Source organism: Saccopteryx bilineata, chromosome 2 (genome assembly GCF_036850765.1).
Source record: "Saccopteryx bilineata isolate mSacBil1 chromosome 2, mSacBil1_pri_phased_curated, whole genome shotgun sequence".
Taxonomy (NCBI): Eukaryota; Metazoa; Chordata; class Mammalia; order Chiroptera; family Emballonuridae; genus Saccopteryx; species Saccopteryx bilineata.
Genome location: NC_089491.1, coordinates 348,713,349 through 348,732,626, shown reverse-complemented (window position 1 = coordinate 348,732,626; position 19,278 = coordinate 348,713,349). Strand labels below are relative to the sequence as shown.

The following is a 19,278-nucleotide window of genomic DNA, read 5'->3' as shown; positions in this document are numbered from 1 at the left end:
CTAGATAACCGGGCTTTTGCTTTGATAGATGCTATTTTCCTGTTCATCTCCCAGCTCGGAATCTAGAAAGCAAGAAAGTCTCTCAGGCTGCAGAGCCATGGCAGACTGGGGGATCTGTCATGGAGGGATGTGGCATTGCTGTTCCTCCTGTCCCCACTCACCCGGAAGGCCAGTCACACACTACAGTGCCTGGAACAGTGTGGGAAACAGAGACCCGCAGTCTGGAGCTGGGGGCTTCCTAGACTGCCCACTGGACTTCTAGCCAGGCCAGGGCAGCTGGACTGTAAGCCCCTCAATGAAAGCATCTTACTAATCTCCACATCCCCACGCAGCTGGTGCTGCAAATGTTTGCAGGATGAATAACTGGAGGGACCACTCAGGGAAATGCCCTCACATAAAACTCTCACTTCCTTAACTTGTCAAGAAGTGGGGAGTGGGCCTAGGTTTTAAGAAGTTTTACAGAGATAAAATGTCTAGAAGCAGAGGGTTATGTGATGAGAGAGAAAGCAGGGAGGCAGTGGGGTCTGAGTGAGGAGATAGAACGGGTGTGGGGCTCTTTGTTCATGGGGAAACTCTTGTTCTCAATATATTTCTTTTTCCATTGGCTTGAGTGAGTGCTCTCTGACTAGTTGGAAATGGTTTCTGACTGTTAAAGGGCAGGGAGCAGGAGCAACTGACATCCCTCATCCCCACCTGGAACCTCTCAGCTTCCACCTCTGCCACAAGGAAGCCCTGGCGCCACAAACTGTCCTGGCTCTCTCACCGATCCTGTTCTTGTTCCCAAATCCAGCTGCCTGGACTTGTGCAAATGGCGGGGAGGTGCTCTGGCCAAGCCTCTGGCCTGAAGGCCCTCACGTCTACTTCTGTCCATACCTGTATTGCTAGTTGCAGGAGACATTGTTCTCCCTGGCCTTGGACTTGGCTGTGGTGACAGACATTTGTGCCAGCTGGGAAGCACTCGTCAGGGGGTTGGTCACAAAGAGATGTAACAGGTTTTCAGACCTGGGCTCACCCACCCAGGGACTCTCCCCAGCTCCCTTATGTCTGTGGCTGTTGTGTGTGGCTGCCGTTACCAGGTGCAGGGGTGGGGGCACCTGGTGAGACAGTTGGCATGGGTAACAGAGAGCCACAAAGAGGCTGGCATCTCTTTGTGCCACCTAGTGGGCACTGATATTCTGCCTTTTTTCCTCCCTGTTTACCTGACCTGAGCTAGGGTGGCAGGTCACAGCTGTGACAGCTCTGGCAACCCATCTTAACAAAGTGCTGCCAACCAAGTGACTCATGCCAGGCTGCTGGGGACCAAAGAAGAGCGTGGCCCGCGGGAGGTAGGAAGGCATGTGGCTCCGCCTCTGGCGGCCCTGGCTCTTCTTGATCATGGCTCTGGCGGGAAGCCAGGCAAAGGTAGCGTCTGCTCAGTGTGCCAAGACCGCCCCTCTGTGCGGAGCTCCACCACAGCTACGCCCGTCAGCCTCTGGCAGATCTGCATTTCCAGGGGTGAACTGGCTGCCCCCACTTGGGGGCTGGTGCCGGGGAGGGGGTGGATCCTAGAGCTCGTTCCAGCTTCCTTTCGTAGGACGGCAAATGACATCTCTCTTGAGCAACACGGGAGGGCAGCGTTGCAGCTCAGGGCACTTGCAGGGAGGGTTTCCAGGGTCACCCTCGTGGAGACTCCTTTTTAAGCATCCCCCAGTGATGCTCTCCTTCTGCGCTCCAGAGATGTCAGTCTTACCTGGGGTCCGGGCTAGGAGACTGGAATGCTCCTTCCCCACCCGCTGGGGAAAAGGCTTGGTCCTCCTCAGGGCCTCCCGGGGCAGCAGGGCGGCAGCGGCCCGTACTGGGCACTAGGGGGCGCCCCTGCCCAGCCGAACCCATTCGGGCGCGCCAGGCCGCGGCAGGTCTCCCGAACCGGGAAGAGCCACCGGCGCCTCCGGGGCGGGAGCTGAGGAGGGGCGCACCCGGGCTCGGCGCCGAGACCCTACCCGGAGCCTCAGGCCCGGAGTCCTCCCGGACGCCCAAAGTCAGCTCACTGTCGCGCCCTTTCCGGACCAGGGGCTCTCGCCAAAAGCCGCGATTAGGACCGGCGAGGCCAGGCGCAGAGGCGTTTTCCCCGAAAGGGGGTGCGTGCGCCCGCGACACAAAAGGTCTTTTCTCGACCGCACCGCTCCCTTCCCGCTCGCTCCCTGCACGGCGGCCGGAGGGGGAGCAGCAGCTCTAGGTTGGCCCTGGCGACAATGCTGGATGGCGGGGGTGGCCGCCCAGAGTGGTCCCCGGAGGACGCGAGAGGGCACTGGGTCCTCACCGGGCTCTGCTGGACACCGCGGTCGCGTCCAGGACTGGGACTCGATGGCCTCCTTTTGTGAACGGAAGGAACGGCCCTCCCCGCGTCTCTGAAAATGGTACCCCAGGGTTCTCAGGGGAATGTGCCCTGAATAGATAACTGGATTCCTAGAGTCGTCATCTGGGCCTCACTCTGTGCAGCTGTGAGCTGGTTTAGCTTCTCCTTCAGGCAGGTCTATTGGGGGTTCCCCAAAAGCTTCCCTGCAGCCAGCAGCGTCCTGATCACCAGGGGTTCACCCCTTGGCCTGACTCAGAGTCTCTGGGAGGGGCCCAGGAGTCTACTTTTGGTAAGTCCCCAGGTGATTCTGATGGCAAAGCCACTGTAGAAGTACTGTTGTAAACCTTTTAGGGCGGACAGTTGTAAAATTTCTCCCCAGAAGAACCTCTGGGGACAGAATTGTCACATTCCCCCCTCAGTTCACTGTAATGTTTATTCTCCATGCTGATGGAGAAGTTCTTCCTGAGTCTGACTGCAGGCCCTCTTGCTTCAGTTAACCGAATTTTCTTCAGTTGGGTTTTCTATGAGATAAGGAGTTGTTTGAGGACAGGTTTGCCTCCTGCGAGGGACCTTTTTCAGGAGACCCGTTTTCCTTATTCAACCTCTAAATCCAGCAGACCCATTTGGTTGGGCGCCGAATGGTGAGGAAATCCAATAAAAGCCACCAGCTTTTATTGATTGAATGTGGTCCGTTCCCATAATGGCTAAGCAACCCCCTTCTAGGGTTTGGAAGATAACCTGAGAGGCCCCTTAAGTAGTGGAGGCTGGAGAATTCCAGCAAAGGAAAAGGAAAAAACCTGCAGCAAGTCATTCTATGCCCGAAATACTGTCTCCCTTTTTGTTGGCCCTTGCCCTTGCTTTCATTAGGAATTAAAATTCTTATCTGCTCTGCATCCAGTGTACTTGGCTCGCCTTCCTGATTGCTGCAGACAGTTTCCCAAGCTTTGTGGGGTTATTTTTGCCGCTGGGTGGTGGTCATCACTTCCTTCCACAGTTTTAGGTTCAGCACAGTGACAGAAAAAGAGTAAATTAGCAAATACCCTCAAAATGGCAGGACTGACCCCCAAACCTACTTTCATTTTCTTCTGGTCTGGGTTGTGGGAAAAGTCTTGACAACTGTGAGAAAGAAGACAATGAAAAATGAATTGATTTTCCAAAGCAATAGTGTACAGCTGTATAATTCCCTAGCTGAGGGACGTTCTAGGAATCCCTTACCATCACCTTAAAGGGGCAGAGAAAATGGGCGGAGGGGCCACAAGCACACAGATATTCAACACCTGCAGGGCTCAGCCTTGTCCTAAAGACAACCGCAGCATAACCCAGGTCACCTTTGCTAGTTCAGGGCTTCTAATTTTGGCACTGTAAGCAGACCTGCTTCCTCTCCGCAATTGATCTGAATAGCAGAATCCCATTCTGATTGTCCAAATCACATTTTCAGACTGCGGGGGGTGAAGGCCCTGCTAATTGGCCACTTGCCTCACCACTGGCTTTTAAACAATTGCTTGTATTCTCTGCCCGGCAGGAAGCAGCAAGCCCATCAAGGCTCTGGGCTGCCTCTTTGTTCTGACTATATGGCATTTTTATGCCACAATAAGAAACACTGTGTACTCCGTGGGAGACCATTGTGCCAGGCTGTGAGGATGTGGGTTTGGTGCAGAAGGCTGGTGTTCTTCCCCCAGGAGAGGAAGGGTTTTGTGACAAGCTGGGGGACAAAACAAGAGGTGCCAGACACAGTTACTGGGGCAGCTGGCTGCCCAGTGTGGAGACAGCTTTGGCCTCTGGTGTGCCTCTCACCTACAGGCCAGGAAGAGCACAGGAGAAGGATGGAATTTCTCACAGAGTAGCAGACCCTGTTACCTGGTAAATTATACATCAGGACTGTGCTAACCCAGCCTCATCCTGCCTCTGGACTCTGTGCCAGGTGATTGAATTGATGTGAACCAGTTCTCACACCCCACCAGGAAACACCATCTTGGTGAGTGTGGGCCAAGTGAGGGCCTCTCATGTTTTGGGTAGGTCTGGTCCTTTGAGGCAAGAGTTTTAGTTTTGTAGACATGGTATGAATGGGGAGGGCTTAGAGAAAGTCCACCCAGCCTCACATATAAATGGACCAGTGGGATCTAAAAGCTACTTCAAGACCCTACCTGTCTCCCAGGCCAACCACTGCATACCCGCCCCTCCCCCCTAGTTTCTTCCAGGTGAAAGTCTTCCTGCAGGTGCAGTGTTAATGCAGCACACCTGGCCCAGGAGACGGGCAGCCTTGCTCCAGAAGAGCTCTGCAATGCTGGAGGGCCTGGGGTCCCTCTGGCCTTTGCCTTTCAGCACACTGACTCTATTGTTTCATATGGGTAGTGAATCAGGCCCCTAAGAGGTATAGAGAGGAGCTGCCATTGGCAGGCAGGGGGAGAATTCAGGGTACAGGTACATTTCACTGAGAGGATGGTGAGCATGATAGAGATAAGGCCTATGGCTATGAGGACACCCCAGGACAGGGGACTTTGGGAGAATAGACCCCGAATAATGGAATGCCTTATGTGGGTACTAAAGGGGAGAGAGGACAGGGAAGGCAAGTTTGTTTAGCTTCACCTCAGATTAAAATCTGACAGTCCCCATCAGATTAAAGGGTGAGCCAAGCAGAGTCAGTGAAGCTGGAGGGTCCTGTGTTCTGCTGGGCACTTGCGGAGAACACCACTCAGTGCTGCTTCAGCCCGTAAGCACCTCCCTCTGTGCCCACCAAGACTGCCCTTCCATCCCCAGTGCTCCCCGCTGGGCCCCTTGCCCTGTACCATCGCAACAGCCACCCAGCTGGTTTGGTCCCCCTCCAACCCACTCTCATCATGGCTGCTCCACTTAGCTCTCCAAAATGCAAACCTCTTGTCCTGCCAAACCCTGCTAGAAACTCGTGAGTGGCCTTCTAGAGCCGTATGCAAACCCTTCCCAGCCTGCTCCCTGCCAAGGCTCCAGGCTCACTTCCTGCCAGTCTGGGCCACACTCAACAACTTGGCTTTCCCAAACATGCAAGTCTTTTCAGGTTTCTGAGCCTTTGCATTTCTTTCTGCAGGGAATGCCCTTCCCCCACCTGCCCCACCCCCTTGTCCATCTGCTACACTCTCCAAGATTCAGTGCAAACATCACCTTCTCGGCTGGTCTGTGGATGAGAACAATAATGGAAGCAGCTTGGCCACCAGGCTCTCAAAGCAGTGGGAAGACTGAAGGCAAAGAGTACACCTACTTGGATTAAAGGCAGGGCCTCTGAAACACTGGCTTGTGTCCCTGAAGGCCTGAAGACACTGCCTGGAGAGTCTGTTTCGGAGAAGGAATGGAAGGAGGGGCGAGAATGGTGGCTCCTCACCTCATCTAACTTTGTTCTGTGTCCTTCCATATCTGGCTCAATCTTCTACCATAGCATAAGGCACATTTTTTATATTCTTGTCAGATGTCTATTCTCTCTTTAGATTCTGAGTCCCTTGTAGGCAAGGGATGTCTTAATCATCTTAGTATTCCTGCAGTCTAGTTTAGAACCTGGCACATAGTAGGCACAGAGAAAATCTTTAAATAAATAACTATACCTTGAACTTAGGTGTTCCTTTACCTAGAATACCCTTCTCTCCACACGTCTGTACTATCACTTTCTCCAAAACGTAACTCAAGGCTCGCTTCCTGGGAGAAGCAGGTTCTGGTTCATTAATTTATTGTTTGAGCATCAAAAGGTTATTGAGCACCTACGCTGGGCCAGGTATTTTCTAGGCACTGGAGGAATGCTGGAGTTTCAAGAAATAAGGTTCCATGCCCAAGTTGCCAACGAAACATACCACCTCTACTCTGTAAGACCATATCTTTATTTGCCTGTCAGTTAGTATTTGTGGAACTAATTAGTGCTCCTGGCATCCAGAGTGTTTGGGCCATAGTCAGTGGTGAAATATGATTCACTGGGGGCCAGCATCATGAGAGGGGCAGAAGGCTAGGCTTTGCCTTCAAATAGCTCATACCCTCCCTGGGAAGACAAATTGTCTATGGGATCATTGGAAACCCCAGGAATCCCAGCCAGGGAAGACCTGGCGTTGTCAACTTCATAGCCTCTGGGAATTCACTGGGCCCACTGGTTCTCTTGACCAAGTGAGACTTTCCAATAATTCCCTGGTTTTATAAATTCCAATTTGGCCATAAGCTCATCAAAGAAAGGGACATCATGACATCATATCTGGTAGCCACTCCCCCTGGGCCCATCTAAGCACCTGGTGCAGGCTGGGTCATGAATGAATGAGGGAATGAATGGTCATCACCACTGACCACCAGTCATCATGAGATGACTTGGATTAAAAGCAAGAACCTTCATGAGATGCAACTGAGAAATTGAGCGTGAACGGGTTCTTAGTTCTGGTAGGTACAGGACAGGGAAGGAGGGTTCTCTCCTTAGGTACCGCCTCTCTTTTGCTAAATGTAACTCACAGATTCTGAGTATTTTCTATAAGAAAATACTGAGATTCAAGCTCAAGTCCAGAAGTGTGAATTTGACAAAAGCCCTTTGCTTTCCAACTTCCATTGTGTATTCTTAACTGGTTATTTGTACCCGTGATTGCTTGGTGCTTTAGTAGATGAGATCTGTTTTGGGGTCTCTCAAAGTAAATGCACTCTGTAGTGAGAGGAGAATATTGCCCTGTCCTTTCTGCTTTCTTCTGTGCTGGCTCCCAGCTGGCTGCTGGTGTCCCTTACTCCTTCTCTAGGGTAGTTTTATCAGAAGGTTCTGAGTCAGACCTCTGGAGCCTTGGTTTTCTCCCATTGGGTTGTACTGTTTATTGTTTGCTTTACTGTCTGGAAGGCTAACATTGCTTGCATTAGCTTGCTGATGTTGCGGCCATCTGTAACCTATATCAACTCTGGGTGCTTTGAAGTTCAATGTGCAATAAAAAGTTCATTAAAAAGATGTGGAATCATGAAAATGAGGTTACAGAAATATTAGCAAAGGATCATTTCCTGCTTCCTGTACTATTATTTTTTCTCTTCTTAATGTAGTTCTCTGGGGAATTCATGTAACCATTAAAACTATGGAACACTTAAAGGAAGGACAGGCCCAGGTCAAAAAGAGGGTGAGATTCCTGAGGAGAAAGCTTGGCAGTGACGTAGCCTGTTTTCTTAATTGAGAACTTACGGTCTAAAGGGAGAATTTAAGCCAGAAAAAAGTAGGGACAAATCTAGACTTCCTATGATGAATGGTTTGAACCCAGCCTTTTAGTTTGGGATGGCTCCCAATGGACTGCAGCAGCCTCTGGTCAAGCCAGGTCTGCGGCGGTGCAGGCCACACTGGGGACCCTGGAGTTCCAGCCTCCGGCAGTGACCACCGGACCAGCAGGTGCCTCTTGTCTACTTGAGGCAGAGGAGGAGGGGAGAGGAGAAAGTGAAGAGAAAGAGAGGTATGTGGGCTAGTGTGGCAGTGTCACTAAAACTGCCTAGCGGTATCACTGGTGGCTTGTACACTGCCACACCGGCTTGCTTTCCAGTCACGACTTTCTGACCTGAGCAGTAGTCAAATTTCAAGCCTCAAGGGGTGTTCTGGGAACCCAAAACACTAAACGTGTATCAGTCCCTGGCATTACCGTACCGTAAGGGAGGGGCCGGCCTGCTAGCGCTGTCTCCTGGCCCAGCCACAGAGAGGCATTTAGCCAAGAGGGGAGTCCTTCGGGGCTCAGAGTCCTGACTCAACAATAACCAATACACTTCAGAGGTCGACCTGTCCACCTCCCATACTTCGGTTAACTTGGCTAAGGCCAGGCTGCAGTTAATAGCAGACCCACGCTTCTCCCTCCAATCATGAAGCCTCCTAGAGGGCCCTGGTTCTCTTGTTAAAGGAAGGGCAGCCACAGATGGTCATTCTTGGTGAATACACTGTCACTTCTCTAATGACAAATGGCAACACCATCAGCACCTTTATTTCTTGGTATACACACAGATGCTGGGATAACAAACCCTGGGACCCAAAGCCAAATGAAGAGCTCTCCTGTGGGGGAAGGTCCCTGTTTTTCACAGGCCCTCCATGTTTGGGCAGTGGGCATGCCCACACATGATGCACACTCAGGCCCAGCAGCCTCGCTGGCCTCTATTTTTGGGACAAATGTCCCTAGAGGCTCACTTGCCTATGTGATCATTAATGACCATTTAATTACTACTCATGTTTAATAGTAAGCAATTCTGTGATTATCACTTTTCAGCCACCAGGCCACTCTGCATACACTTAGCATTCACTAAGTCTTAGGCCTATTGATGACAGTGCCATGTTCTATCAGGTGACCGTGAGGATCTCAACAGATTGCATACCTAATAAGCAACACTGCAAGGTTTGGGGGCCTGCTGCCGGATGGCCCAGACTTACCCTGTCTCTTGTAACCCGGCTGTAGTTTAGCCTCATTAGTTCTGCAAACCTCTGCAGTAGCACCAGGTATAAGGCTGAGTTTATCAGCGCATTTTGCACCTAAATTTGAAGAAGAAAGCTCTTAAGTCCATCTATAAAATAATAATGATCTAAATCATGTCATGGAGGGTAGCAAGGCCAAGAGGTGACAGGAAATGGGACAAGTACCCAAGCCCTAGTCCAGGCCTGGTTTTTGGGGACCAGAGAACAGAGCAGGAGTGGTTCCGGAGCAGAGGCTGGGCAGCCAGTGGGAACTCTTTACTACCTGATGCAGCGTGCCCTGCGAAAGCTCTGTGCTTCAGGTTGAGTATGACGTGGGGCAAGACTTTTTTATGGTCCTTGAAGGATGGGAGGGACTCTGGTAGATGGTTATGAGGGGTCTTAAGGGCCCTTTGGAGGCACTGGATGCCAGCAAAGACAGGGATGAAGACAACAAAGTGTGTTGGCCAAAATTCCTTATTTCTGTGACTGAAGTATATGGGGAGGGCATTTGTTTAGGATTTTAAAAAAATTTTGGCATGGGCTGGGGAAATGGTGAGGTGGGACCGTATCAGACATAATGAAGAGTTTGGATGTCATGCTCCATGATGTAGGTATGTAGCTACATACCTGAGCAGAGGAGATATATATCTCAGGAAGGCAAACTTTTCTGTGGCAGAATTTGGGATACAGATGCCATGGGGGAGGTATGCTTTATTTTCCTAGATTCCTCATTTGCCCAGAGAAATCAAGGGCCCAGGCCTTAATTCTTTATATTTCTCTTTTTACCACTGGTCTTAATGATGGTCTCACCTAAGCCTCCCCTCACCCTCTTCCAGGCTGAGCTATTACCATTTAATCCCCAAACAGCATGTGCTCAACTGGGCCTCAGATGGCACTGTGAACCTCAGGGTCTTCGCTCATACTCTTTCTCTTTATTTTAAAAAAATTTTATTTTGTTGTTGTTTTTTTTAGATTTTATTTATTCGTTATAGAGAGGGAGAGAGAGAGAGAGAAGGGGGGGGGAGGAGCAGGAAGCATCAACTCCCATATGTGCCTTGACCAGGCAAGTCCAGGGTTTTGAACCGGCAACCTCAGCGTTTCCAGGTTGATGCTTTATCCACTGCACCACCACAGGTCAGGCTCTTTTTTCTTTATTTTTTTTAGTGGGGGGGGGGGGATGGAGGGACAGACAAGGATAGACAAATAAGAAGGAAGAGAAATGAGAAGCATCAGCTCACAGTTGCTGCACCTTAGTTGTTCATTGATTGCTTTCTCATACATGCCTTGACTAGGGGGCTCCAGGCAAGCCCGTGACCCTTTGCTCAAGGCAGCAACTATGAGGTCATGTCTATGATCCTACGCTAAAGCTGGTGAGCCCACGCCCAAGCCAGCAACCTCGGGGTTTTGAACCTGGGTCATCAGTGTCCCAGGTTGATACTCTACCCACTGTGCCACCACCTGGTCAGACTCATGCTCTCTCTTGTTTGGTTTGTTGGCTTGTTTTTGTGCCTCTGTTTTGAATGCCCCTTTCCACCTTTGCCAGGCTGTGCCCATAACTTCTTTACCACTGTCACAATGTCACCTCCTTATAGAAGCCTTCCTAACAATTGTCCCAGTCATTCCTTTACTCCCCGACTCCTAGGCATTTGCACATTGCATCTTGTACTTGTTAAAGTCTTTGCCTTTTCTTGGTGGGTGGACTGTGTTTTATTTTTCTCACTAGTGCTTAGAACATAGGGAAGTACAAGGGGGAGGACCTGGCCACTTGGCTGACCATGGCTCATCTGTCCTCAGCTCCTTCGGCCATTTGTATTGCAAGGCCTCAGCCTGTGGACGCTTCATTGACCTTCAATAAATTAGTGGCATTAGCGACAACTCCTCCCCTCTGCCATTTTAATCCTCCATCTCTCCTCATGCCAAATCCCCTGGGTGGGGGCCTTGGTAATGAACCAGACGGTGCTCAGGAAGCCCCGGGTGGGGGTGGGGACTAAGACCCCCAGCAGAGGGCATTGCCCTTTAAACCACCCTTGGGAAAAGTTCGAACTCTGACCGCTTTCTCAGGGTAACTAAAGCTTGGTCTTGACACAGTGACAACCTGAGCACCTCTTCCTTCCTCTCACAGCAGCCAGAGGAGCTACATGGGCCCATCTCCCTGCTCCCGTTCCAACGGGGGCAGCTCAGGAAGCTGGCACAGAACACACCTCTTCCAGGACGAAATAGCTGCCAAAAAACGCGCTCAAGTTGAGCAAGGATCAATGCGTTCTTCCTTCTGAATTGGTGCCAACTCCGGATCTCGGTGACCGCTGCCCCAAGGTCACTGCTCAAGGCCCTTCCACCACCCTACAGACTCATCTTTAAGGGCTCGCCAACTGTCCTTAGCAGTTAGCTTCCTATTTTTAGACTTTAGTCACATTTTCTGTATCCCTCTGACCTTGGCCTGGAACAGGCACGGAAGAAGTTGCTTGTTTTCACTTTTTTCTGCTTTAATTGCCTCCTCCCACCTTCCCGTGAGTGTGAGTGGATGCCTCCTTTATGGTCTGTCTCGCAAGCCACCTCTTCTGCGAGGCCTTTGTAAACTACCCCTTAGCTCTTCAACACCAAACCAAGTCTTGTCCTGTTTGCTTTTCTCTGGATGGTGGCCTCCTGCGAGCTGCCACTCTCTTCCGCATTCTTGTGGCCAGCAAGCCTTTTATGCTTAGAGACACTCTGATGCATAAAGGCAAATCAATCAGCTAGAAAATGGCTTGGAACTATCAGGTTTGTCAAAGCATTCAGGAAAATCATTTAGTTTTTATGACTCAATAAGGCCCAGAGGCATGCAGATGGGAAAATATCCACTAATGTTTTCTGCAGATAATTTGAAAAGTCACTTCTAGCAGATTGTGTCTCTTCCTTGGCCCGTGGGAGGGAACCTGTCATGCGGTGCCATAAATCTCATTGGCCAGGCTCCTTTATGTGGCCCTTAGCAGAGCCTGTGATGCTCGACAAAGTGGCCGGGCTGGCCAATCAGGGCAGGCGTTTCATAGTTGACAGGAGCCATCCTTTGTGCACAGAGCCACAAGTGGAAGGGACTGCTTATCAGGGAGCGTTCCAGTGGTGTTTGTTTGCAAGGGCAAAATGAGCAAGGTTTTGGAGCGTTATTTATTGGGCTACTCCTGACCCACCCCTCCCCTGACCCAACTGCATTGCACTTTGGCGCCCTTGTGCAGTATGGAGGATGGGTGGGAGGCGGGGTGGGAGGCTTGAAAGGGAGAAGCCTGTGAAGCAATGGACAGGAGCTCTGGAGGCTCAGCCCTTCTGCCAGATGTTTCTCTTTCTTGTCTCCTGCCCCCTTCTCCCTTCATTTTGTTAACATTCATTTCTACCAAGAGCTTTGCTACCAATGGAAATTCTTCATTTAATCCACTCCGAGAAGTGGACAGGCTGGCTGCACATTTATCGAGTCTTCAAATATGTTCAAGAGATGCTCTCAAGTGTGAGGGTGATTAGGTGGCTGCGTGTGTCCAAGGACATCTGCCTGTGGTTGAGAGGGAGTGTGGCCAGGCCTGTGCTTCAGAGCAATGACAGCCAGAGCCCCGCTGAGACCCTCCTGCGCTACAGAGCCCAGATGGCAGAAGCATGTCTCCATCACACAGTGGGCGTGGGCCCCAGGATGGGCAGCTGGGGGTCATGAAGTGCTATGACTTTCAGCAAAGAGTTTTAAATGTGCATGACCAAAATGACTCCCCATTTATAAAAGGGAAGAAGTCACCACTGTTCTGCCTGTTTCCCTGAGGCATTGTGACAAAATGAGCTAATACAGTTGTCCCTTGCCATATTATGGTTCACTTTTCACGGTCTCACCGGATTGTGGATTTTAAAATTGTATATATCTAATTTTGTATCACAGATTTTTCGCTATATCGCAGAAATTGTGGTATATAGGTATTTTTATATATTTATTATTTTAATTATTTTTGCAGCAAAATAAGTGAGGGAAAGGTTAATAACAGTGTGGGGAAGGTTTATAAGAGTGTGGGGAGGGTTTATAAAGCCTTTAAATATATATAAATAATAAAATAAATATAAGGTCACTACTTTGCAGATTTTTGCCTATTGCAGGGGGTTCTGGAACTTAACTCTGGTGACAGACGAGGGACCACTGTACTAGTGGACACGGTATTTCACAAAACAAAAATGTCTTGCAAGAGCTGAGAATGAAGATAGGACTTAGGGCAAGCACCAAATGTGCCTTGTTTGCTCCTGTGTTCTGAGTGCCTAGCCCAGTGCCTGCCCAATAAGTGTGTGTGCACATGAAAGAATGAGGAAAAATGCATAATTCTGGACTAGACAGTGGCCCATTCAGCCATGACTTTTGATTCTAGTGGCTCCAATATTAACATGCATTAGAATTACTGAGAGAACCTTTTAAAACAGTTGCTGGGCCTGACCAGGTGGTGGTGCAGTGGATAGAGCGTTGGACTGGGATGCGGAGGAACCAGGTTCGAGACCCCAAGGTCGACAGCTTGAGCACGGGCTCATCTGGTTTTAGCAAAAACTCACCAGCTTGGACCCAAGGTCACTGGCTAGAGCAAGGGGTTACTCAGTCTGCTGTATCCCCATGGTCAAGGCACATATGAGAAAGCAATCAATGAACAACTAAGGTGTCGCAACGAAAAAATAATGATTGATGCTTCTCATCTCTCTTCGTTCCTGTCTGTCTCTATCTATCCCTCTCTCTGATTCTCTCTCTCTGTCTCCATAAAAAAAAAAAATCAGCAAAACAATTAAAAAAACAACAGTTGCTGGGCACCACCTCCCTTTCTCCCCCGTTTCTGATTCAGTGGGTCTAGGCTGGGGCCCAAGAGTGAGCATTTCTAACAAGTTCCCAGGTGATGCTGATGCTGCCTGTGGGGGGACCACTCATTTTTGAGAACCACTGCTGTAAACTAAGGCTCAACAATTGGTAGCTAATAAGCTCAATCTGGCCTGCAGATGTGCCCTGGCTGGAAAGAAGGAAGGAAATGAATATCTTTGGTTGGAGAAAGGACTCTCCCTTTTGCCACAATTGTCACCACTCCCTATAGATGATGACACTTGGAAAATTCTGATAATTTGCTACCTGCCTGTGATCTAAACTTTTCTTAAATGTTTTCTCCTGGCCCCTTTTGGAGCCTGGAATGTTACTTGGAGCTCTACATGTCACTATCCAGTTCTTCTTTCCATCCAAAAACTGAGTACCCCAACTAGAATCAAGGATGAGCCTTCTTCTGGTTAAAGATCACACACACACACACACACACACACACACACACACACACACACACACACACACACACACACACGCAGCGCTCCCAAAAGATGTGCAGTGAGTGCGGAATGCCTGCGGGGCTTAATTTTCAGGTGTCTTTGAATAAGGAGGGAAGGAGAGCGGAACTGCCATAACATTGGCAGGCCTATGACTGGACCCCCAGGTACCAGGATCCCGAAGTGCCCCATCCGGATTCTGGGCCCCACTCCAGACAGCTTAGAAGAGTTACTAATCCAGCCACTTGATGCCTAGTAACAAGCCTTGAGTCTATGGGGCCTTCTGGGAACAAATCAATGTCTGAGAACTGTGGAGATAATCAGATTTCAATGCCTTGTTAGGGCTCTTGGGCAGCATTTACTCTGCCCTGACTCAAGTGCACTGAACCAAACCAGGAAAACATACTTTGACCTAAGCCCTTTCCCACCCTCCGAGACCACTGACAGTGCTGGTTGGGTACCTAACAGTCAGTGGCCTCAGTCTATGGTCAGACCTCTGGGAGGTATCTGTCTCAGATTTTGTCCTCAAAGGCATGTCGACAGAGGGCTCACTCCTATTTTCCTTTCTGGTCTAAATGTCTCTTCCGTGGGAAGGTCTTCCCTGGTTCCTCAGAGCAGGTCAGACCCCTCTGTGGCTGTTCCCACAACTGCCTGCATGTCCCTTGTTCTGCTCTCCCCGCACCAGTGACCAATGGCAGTCTTCCCCTTAGAAGGCAGTGGCTGTTAGTCTTGGCATCATGGTACCTCCAGCACCGACATACAGTATCTGACATACAGTAAGCACTCAATACGTGTCTTAAAAAGTTAAACTTTTGTGTTATGGGTATTTTCCACACTTTACGAAAAAATTAGTACTGGGTCCCACTCCAGACCAATTAAATTAGAATCTCTGAGGCTGGGCCTGGGCATCAGTAATTTAATAATAGTTTAAAAAAAGAGAGAGAGAGACATGCAGCTAAATGTTCATTTTAATTAGGGAAGATTTTTGTGTGTGTCTATAATGTTTCCTATAATAGAAGAAAAGCAACTTTTCTACATGGAAAAGTACGTGAGAAAATAAGTTAGTGAGCTAGCTAGTTAGTTTGTTGAGGTCAGATGAGAGCCAGACTGAACTGAAGCAAATTCTAGGCTCCTTCTTGTCCCTGTCTTTGTACATGTATATATTTGGCTATCCCATCTCAGTAAAGAAACCTGTTTTCCAGGAGTGAACAGCATGGAGGAATGGCTGAGAGGACCCAGCAGAGCCAAGGTGTGGAGTCGGGGGACAGCCTGGACCGCAGAGGTACAGGTGTGCACATCAACTCCACGGCCGAAGGGGCCTCCCAGCGGGGGACGAGCCCAGGTTGAATTACATTTTCTATATCTTTGTGTTAAATACCATTACTTTAGTCTTGATCCATGGAGAGTTTCTGAACTTGTCTACATCATGCTTGCATAGTGTCTTAAGTTTGACTCAGGCTTGTAGCAATCAGACATTATTAAATCTTCAATAGGCCATTGGAACAGTCAGAACTGCTGTAAAATTGACCCCTCAGTGCTTTCGGTCAGTAGATAAATATTGCTTGTTGGTTTTTGGGATCGTTGTTCTCCCACCAAAGTAGGCTTGTCTGTCTGGTCCTTACCTGTGTCTGTAATGAAGAGAATTTTCTTTCTCTTTCTCTTTTTCTTTCTTTCTTTCTTTCTTTCTTTCTTTCTTTCTTTCTTTCTTTCTTTCTTTCTTTCTTTCTTTCTCTTTCTTTCTTTTACTTTTTTCTTTCTTTCTACTTTTTTCTTTCTTTCTACTTTTTTCTTTCTTTCTACTTTTTTCTTTCTTTCTATTTTGTGGGGTGTGTGTGTGTGTGTGTGTGTGTTTATGAAGGGCATTTTCAAAAGGCTTTGATGGCCTGTCAAGTTCTCACTGAAACTAATTTTTTTTTTCTGTCATCCTAGTGGCATAATTACAGTGCCGGATGTTTTCTGTTTTCCCCTCCAGATCCACTTCCACCTGCTTTGTGGCCTTGAGGTTGATCTCCATGAATTGCGCTAACTAGTCCCCCTTGTGCCCTGGCTTCTCCTCAGGTTTGGCCAAAGGGAGGCCGAGCAGGCTGGAGGCCGAGCGCGGGAGGAGAGAGAGGTGGGGTAGTTATTCTCCTGCTCGTTCTCTGCTGGGCAGTGGTGCTGCAGTGGCTGCTCCCCTCACAGGCTGTTAGCCACTCTATCCTATGGTCACAACCCTCCTGATTTTCATGACTGCCCCCTCCCCTTGTCACTTCAGGCCTAGGGATGGTGACATTGGATGGTCTCAGTTGCTCAGTCATTTCTTGATTTCTTTCACTGCCCACATTTTGCCCTTCTTTCAGCTCATCAGTCTCCCCTTGGGAATGTGCCATCTTCTCTTTCCTGCCCAGACTCTGGCTGACACAGTACTGTTACAGTTCTTTATAGAATGTGCTTGTAGCTGGTTATCTTAGCTGGCAGGATGCAGGGAGACCAATAATGTAGGTATGACCCTTGCATAGTTGGCTTAGTTCGGGGACGGACAGTAGCTTTCTCCCTGGAGTGCCGAACACTTTGGGCATCTCTGTGGCTGTTATACGGCAGCTCTCATTTACTGTGAGCCTTCTCTGCACAGGCACTGTGTTAGGTGATGTATTCGGGTCTTTCCCAACATCCAACCCTGTGAGACAAGAATTGTCACCTCCCACTTCCAAAAGATGAGAGAACTGAGACCCAGAGAGTTCATGTTGTTTCCCCCGGGTCACACAGCAACTCTGGGGAAGGGAATAGGATTTAGGTTCACGTCTTAGTCAAAGCTGGTGTGTTTTTTGGTGGGGTGGGCTGCCTCTGGCTTGATGAGTGCAAACATTTTAGTACAGCTGGAAAAAGTTGCTGTTAGTGAGTCAGTCCTACAGACACCTCTGGTAAACCACCAGTGTGTGGTGGCAGGGCAGAGCACCGTGGTGGTGGCAGAGCAATGTGGAAGTGTGTGTGCATGGGCCGAAAGGGGTGTTTATAGGATGAGCTGCCCCCTGGGCTGCACGCTGTTTGTGAGGCCTGTACACCATTCTGGCAGTATTCTGGGTAGTCTGGCCTCGTCTGGACACGTCCTTCTCAGGAAGTCTGACAGGCTCCGTTTCCTGAAATAACCTATTCTTTGAGATGACCACATGGAACCTGTTTGCACCCTGGCTGGCACCCTGACCTCAGGCACTGAGGGCCTGTTTCCTTTCAATACTTTGACTCCTGCATCCTTAGGGTTCAAAAATGCGAGTCGCTTCTGTTTCTCATCTCAGATCTCAGTCCCTGGGGATTATGACTGAATGATTCAAGACCCTCAAAATGTATGTACTGAAACTACTGAATTTGCTTCTTAGGAAATTCTTTCTTTTTCTCTCCCTGTATCCCTCCCTTCCACTTCCTGATGCCCATTCTTTGCAATGCTGGTGTGGCATTATGTCTATTGTACCAAACTTATTAGTTTATGTTGATCAAATCCCCTTTCTTATCAATATTTTGCTTTTTTGTCTAACAGCCTTAGGATTTTTAAAAAGTAACTACAGAATTACACAGATTCACATGCAATGTTTTGACTGAGCTGTGCTACTTGCAGAAAAGATCTGGATTCAGGCTAATTAGCTGGACAGCCCAAGTGACTCCTCCTCTGAAGGGCAACATTTCATTGCTAACAATGATTTTATAGTTTTAAAATTATGAGGCTTACAATCATGATTATTAATCTTTTTTTCTAATCATATTATGAAGGAGGTCATTCTTAACTATAATGGTAATTTGGGCTATTTTCATTTGATAAATATTTATTGACTGCTTACTATGTGCAAGGTACCTTCTAGAGCAGCACTGTCTGATAGGAACATAGTGTGAGTCACAAATGCAAGCCGCACATGTAATTTGAAAATTCCAAGTAGCCACATTAAAGAAGTAAAAGACATACAAACAAACAAATAAACAAAAAGCAAAAAAACTGGTAAAATTAATTTTAACAATATATTTAACCCAATATATCCTGAATATTATCAGTTCAACAAAAAATTAATACAAATTTATTTATGTGATGCTTTACACTCTTTTTTGTTTTTGGTACTGCGTCTTTGAAATTCAGTGTGTATTTAACATATTTTGATTGGAAGTAGCCTCCTGTTCATTAGCCACGTGTAGCTTGTGGCTTCCATATTGTGCAGTGTGGTTCTAAATAGAGATTGTTTGCTGAGAATTAAGCAACTAACTATTATCCTGGGCCTAAATCACATTCCCAACTAAGGTTAACTAACTCCTTCACAGTATTTGAATTTACAATCCAAATGCCCCTGAAGAGTTAAAAGCACACAAGTGTTAAAAAGCACACAGTAGGTGCTTACACCTGTTTATTACTCTTGAGTTAAGCAGCCCCCTATCACTCCAGAGTTACCCAATGTATAAATTAAGGATCATTTCCTCTAAAACTGATCTATTTTTTTTCCTGTTGCTGTTAAACTTAAATTACTTGACAAATTTGTGCTCAGAGCTTGCCAGACTTTTCCTATTTCTGTGTGTCAGTTCCTACCTTTGTCCCCTGACAGCAGCAGGACCTCAACCCAGGATGAGCAGGACTTTCCAGTCCTCTAATGGTCCAATTTACTAACAGATCTTCTCGAAGAAGTGAGCTAAATGAACACTCCCCACCGCACGCGGTGCACAGACTTCTGCATTCCCTGTACCGGGGAAAGCGTTTCTGCCCGCTGCGGGCCTCTAACACACTGCCGCCTGCTGAGGCAGAGTGGGCGTGCACATCTCTTACCTGGGCATGCTGGTGCTTCCTGTAGAACTCGGTCACGTTAAGATCATCCAGATTGACCAACAGGCCTTGCTTACACATCTCACAGGTCTTCACAGTATCTAGATTTGCTCCTTAAATTAAAGAATTCTTTGTTACATATGACCCTGAGTCTTTCCATGTTGACACTTTGGGTCTTTTAGTGTTGACTTTTTTTTTTTTTTGTAGCAAGATAAGGATAGACAGATAGAAAGGAGAGAGAACAGAAGCATCAATTCTTTGTTGCAGCGCCTTAGTTGTTCATTGAATGCTTTCTCATATGTGTCTTGAAGGGAGGACTCCAGCTGAGCCAGTGACCCCTTCCTGAAGCCAGTGACCTTGGACTCAAGCCAGTGACCTTGGGCTTCAAGCCAGTGACCTTTGGGCTTCCCCATGCTCAAGCCGGCAACCCCATGCTCAAGCTGGTGAGATAGCGCTCAGCCAGATGAACCTGTGCTCAAGCCAGCGACATTGGGGTTT

The 19,278-nt window shown here is 48.4% G+C and overlaps 1 protein-coding gene across 1 annotated transcript in view; it reads right to left on the bottom strand.

Annotated features, from left to right (window-relative positions):
- MARCHF10 (membrane associated ring-CH-type finger 10) overlaps nucleotides 1-19,278 on the bottom strand; it is a 92,566-nt gene continuing 73,288 nt past the window's right edge. Inside the window, exons 8-11 of the mRNA XM_066254549.1 lie at nucleotides 18,784-18,893; nucleotides 8,703-8,801; nucleotides 3,409-3,451; nucleotides 1-62 (exon numbers count right to left, since the gene is read on the bottom strand). Coding sequence (XP_066110646.1) covers nucleotides 1-62; nucleotides 3,409-3,451; nucleotides 8,703-8,801; nucleotides 18,784-18,893 — 314 coding nt within the window. The remainder of the gene's footprint in view (nucleotides 63-3,408; nucleotides 3,452-8,702; nucleotides 8,802-18,783; nucleotides 18,894-19,278) is intronic.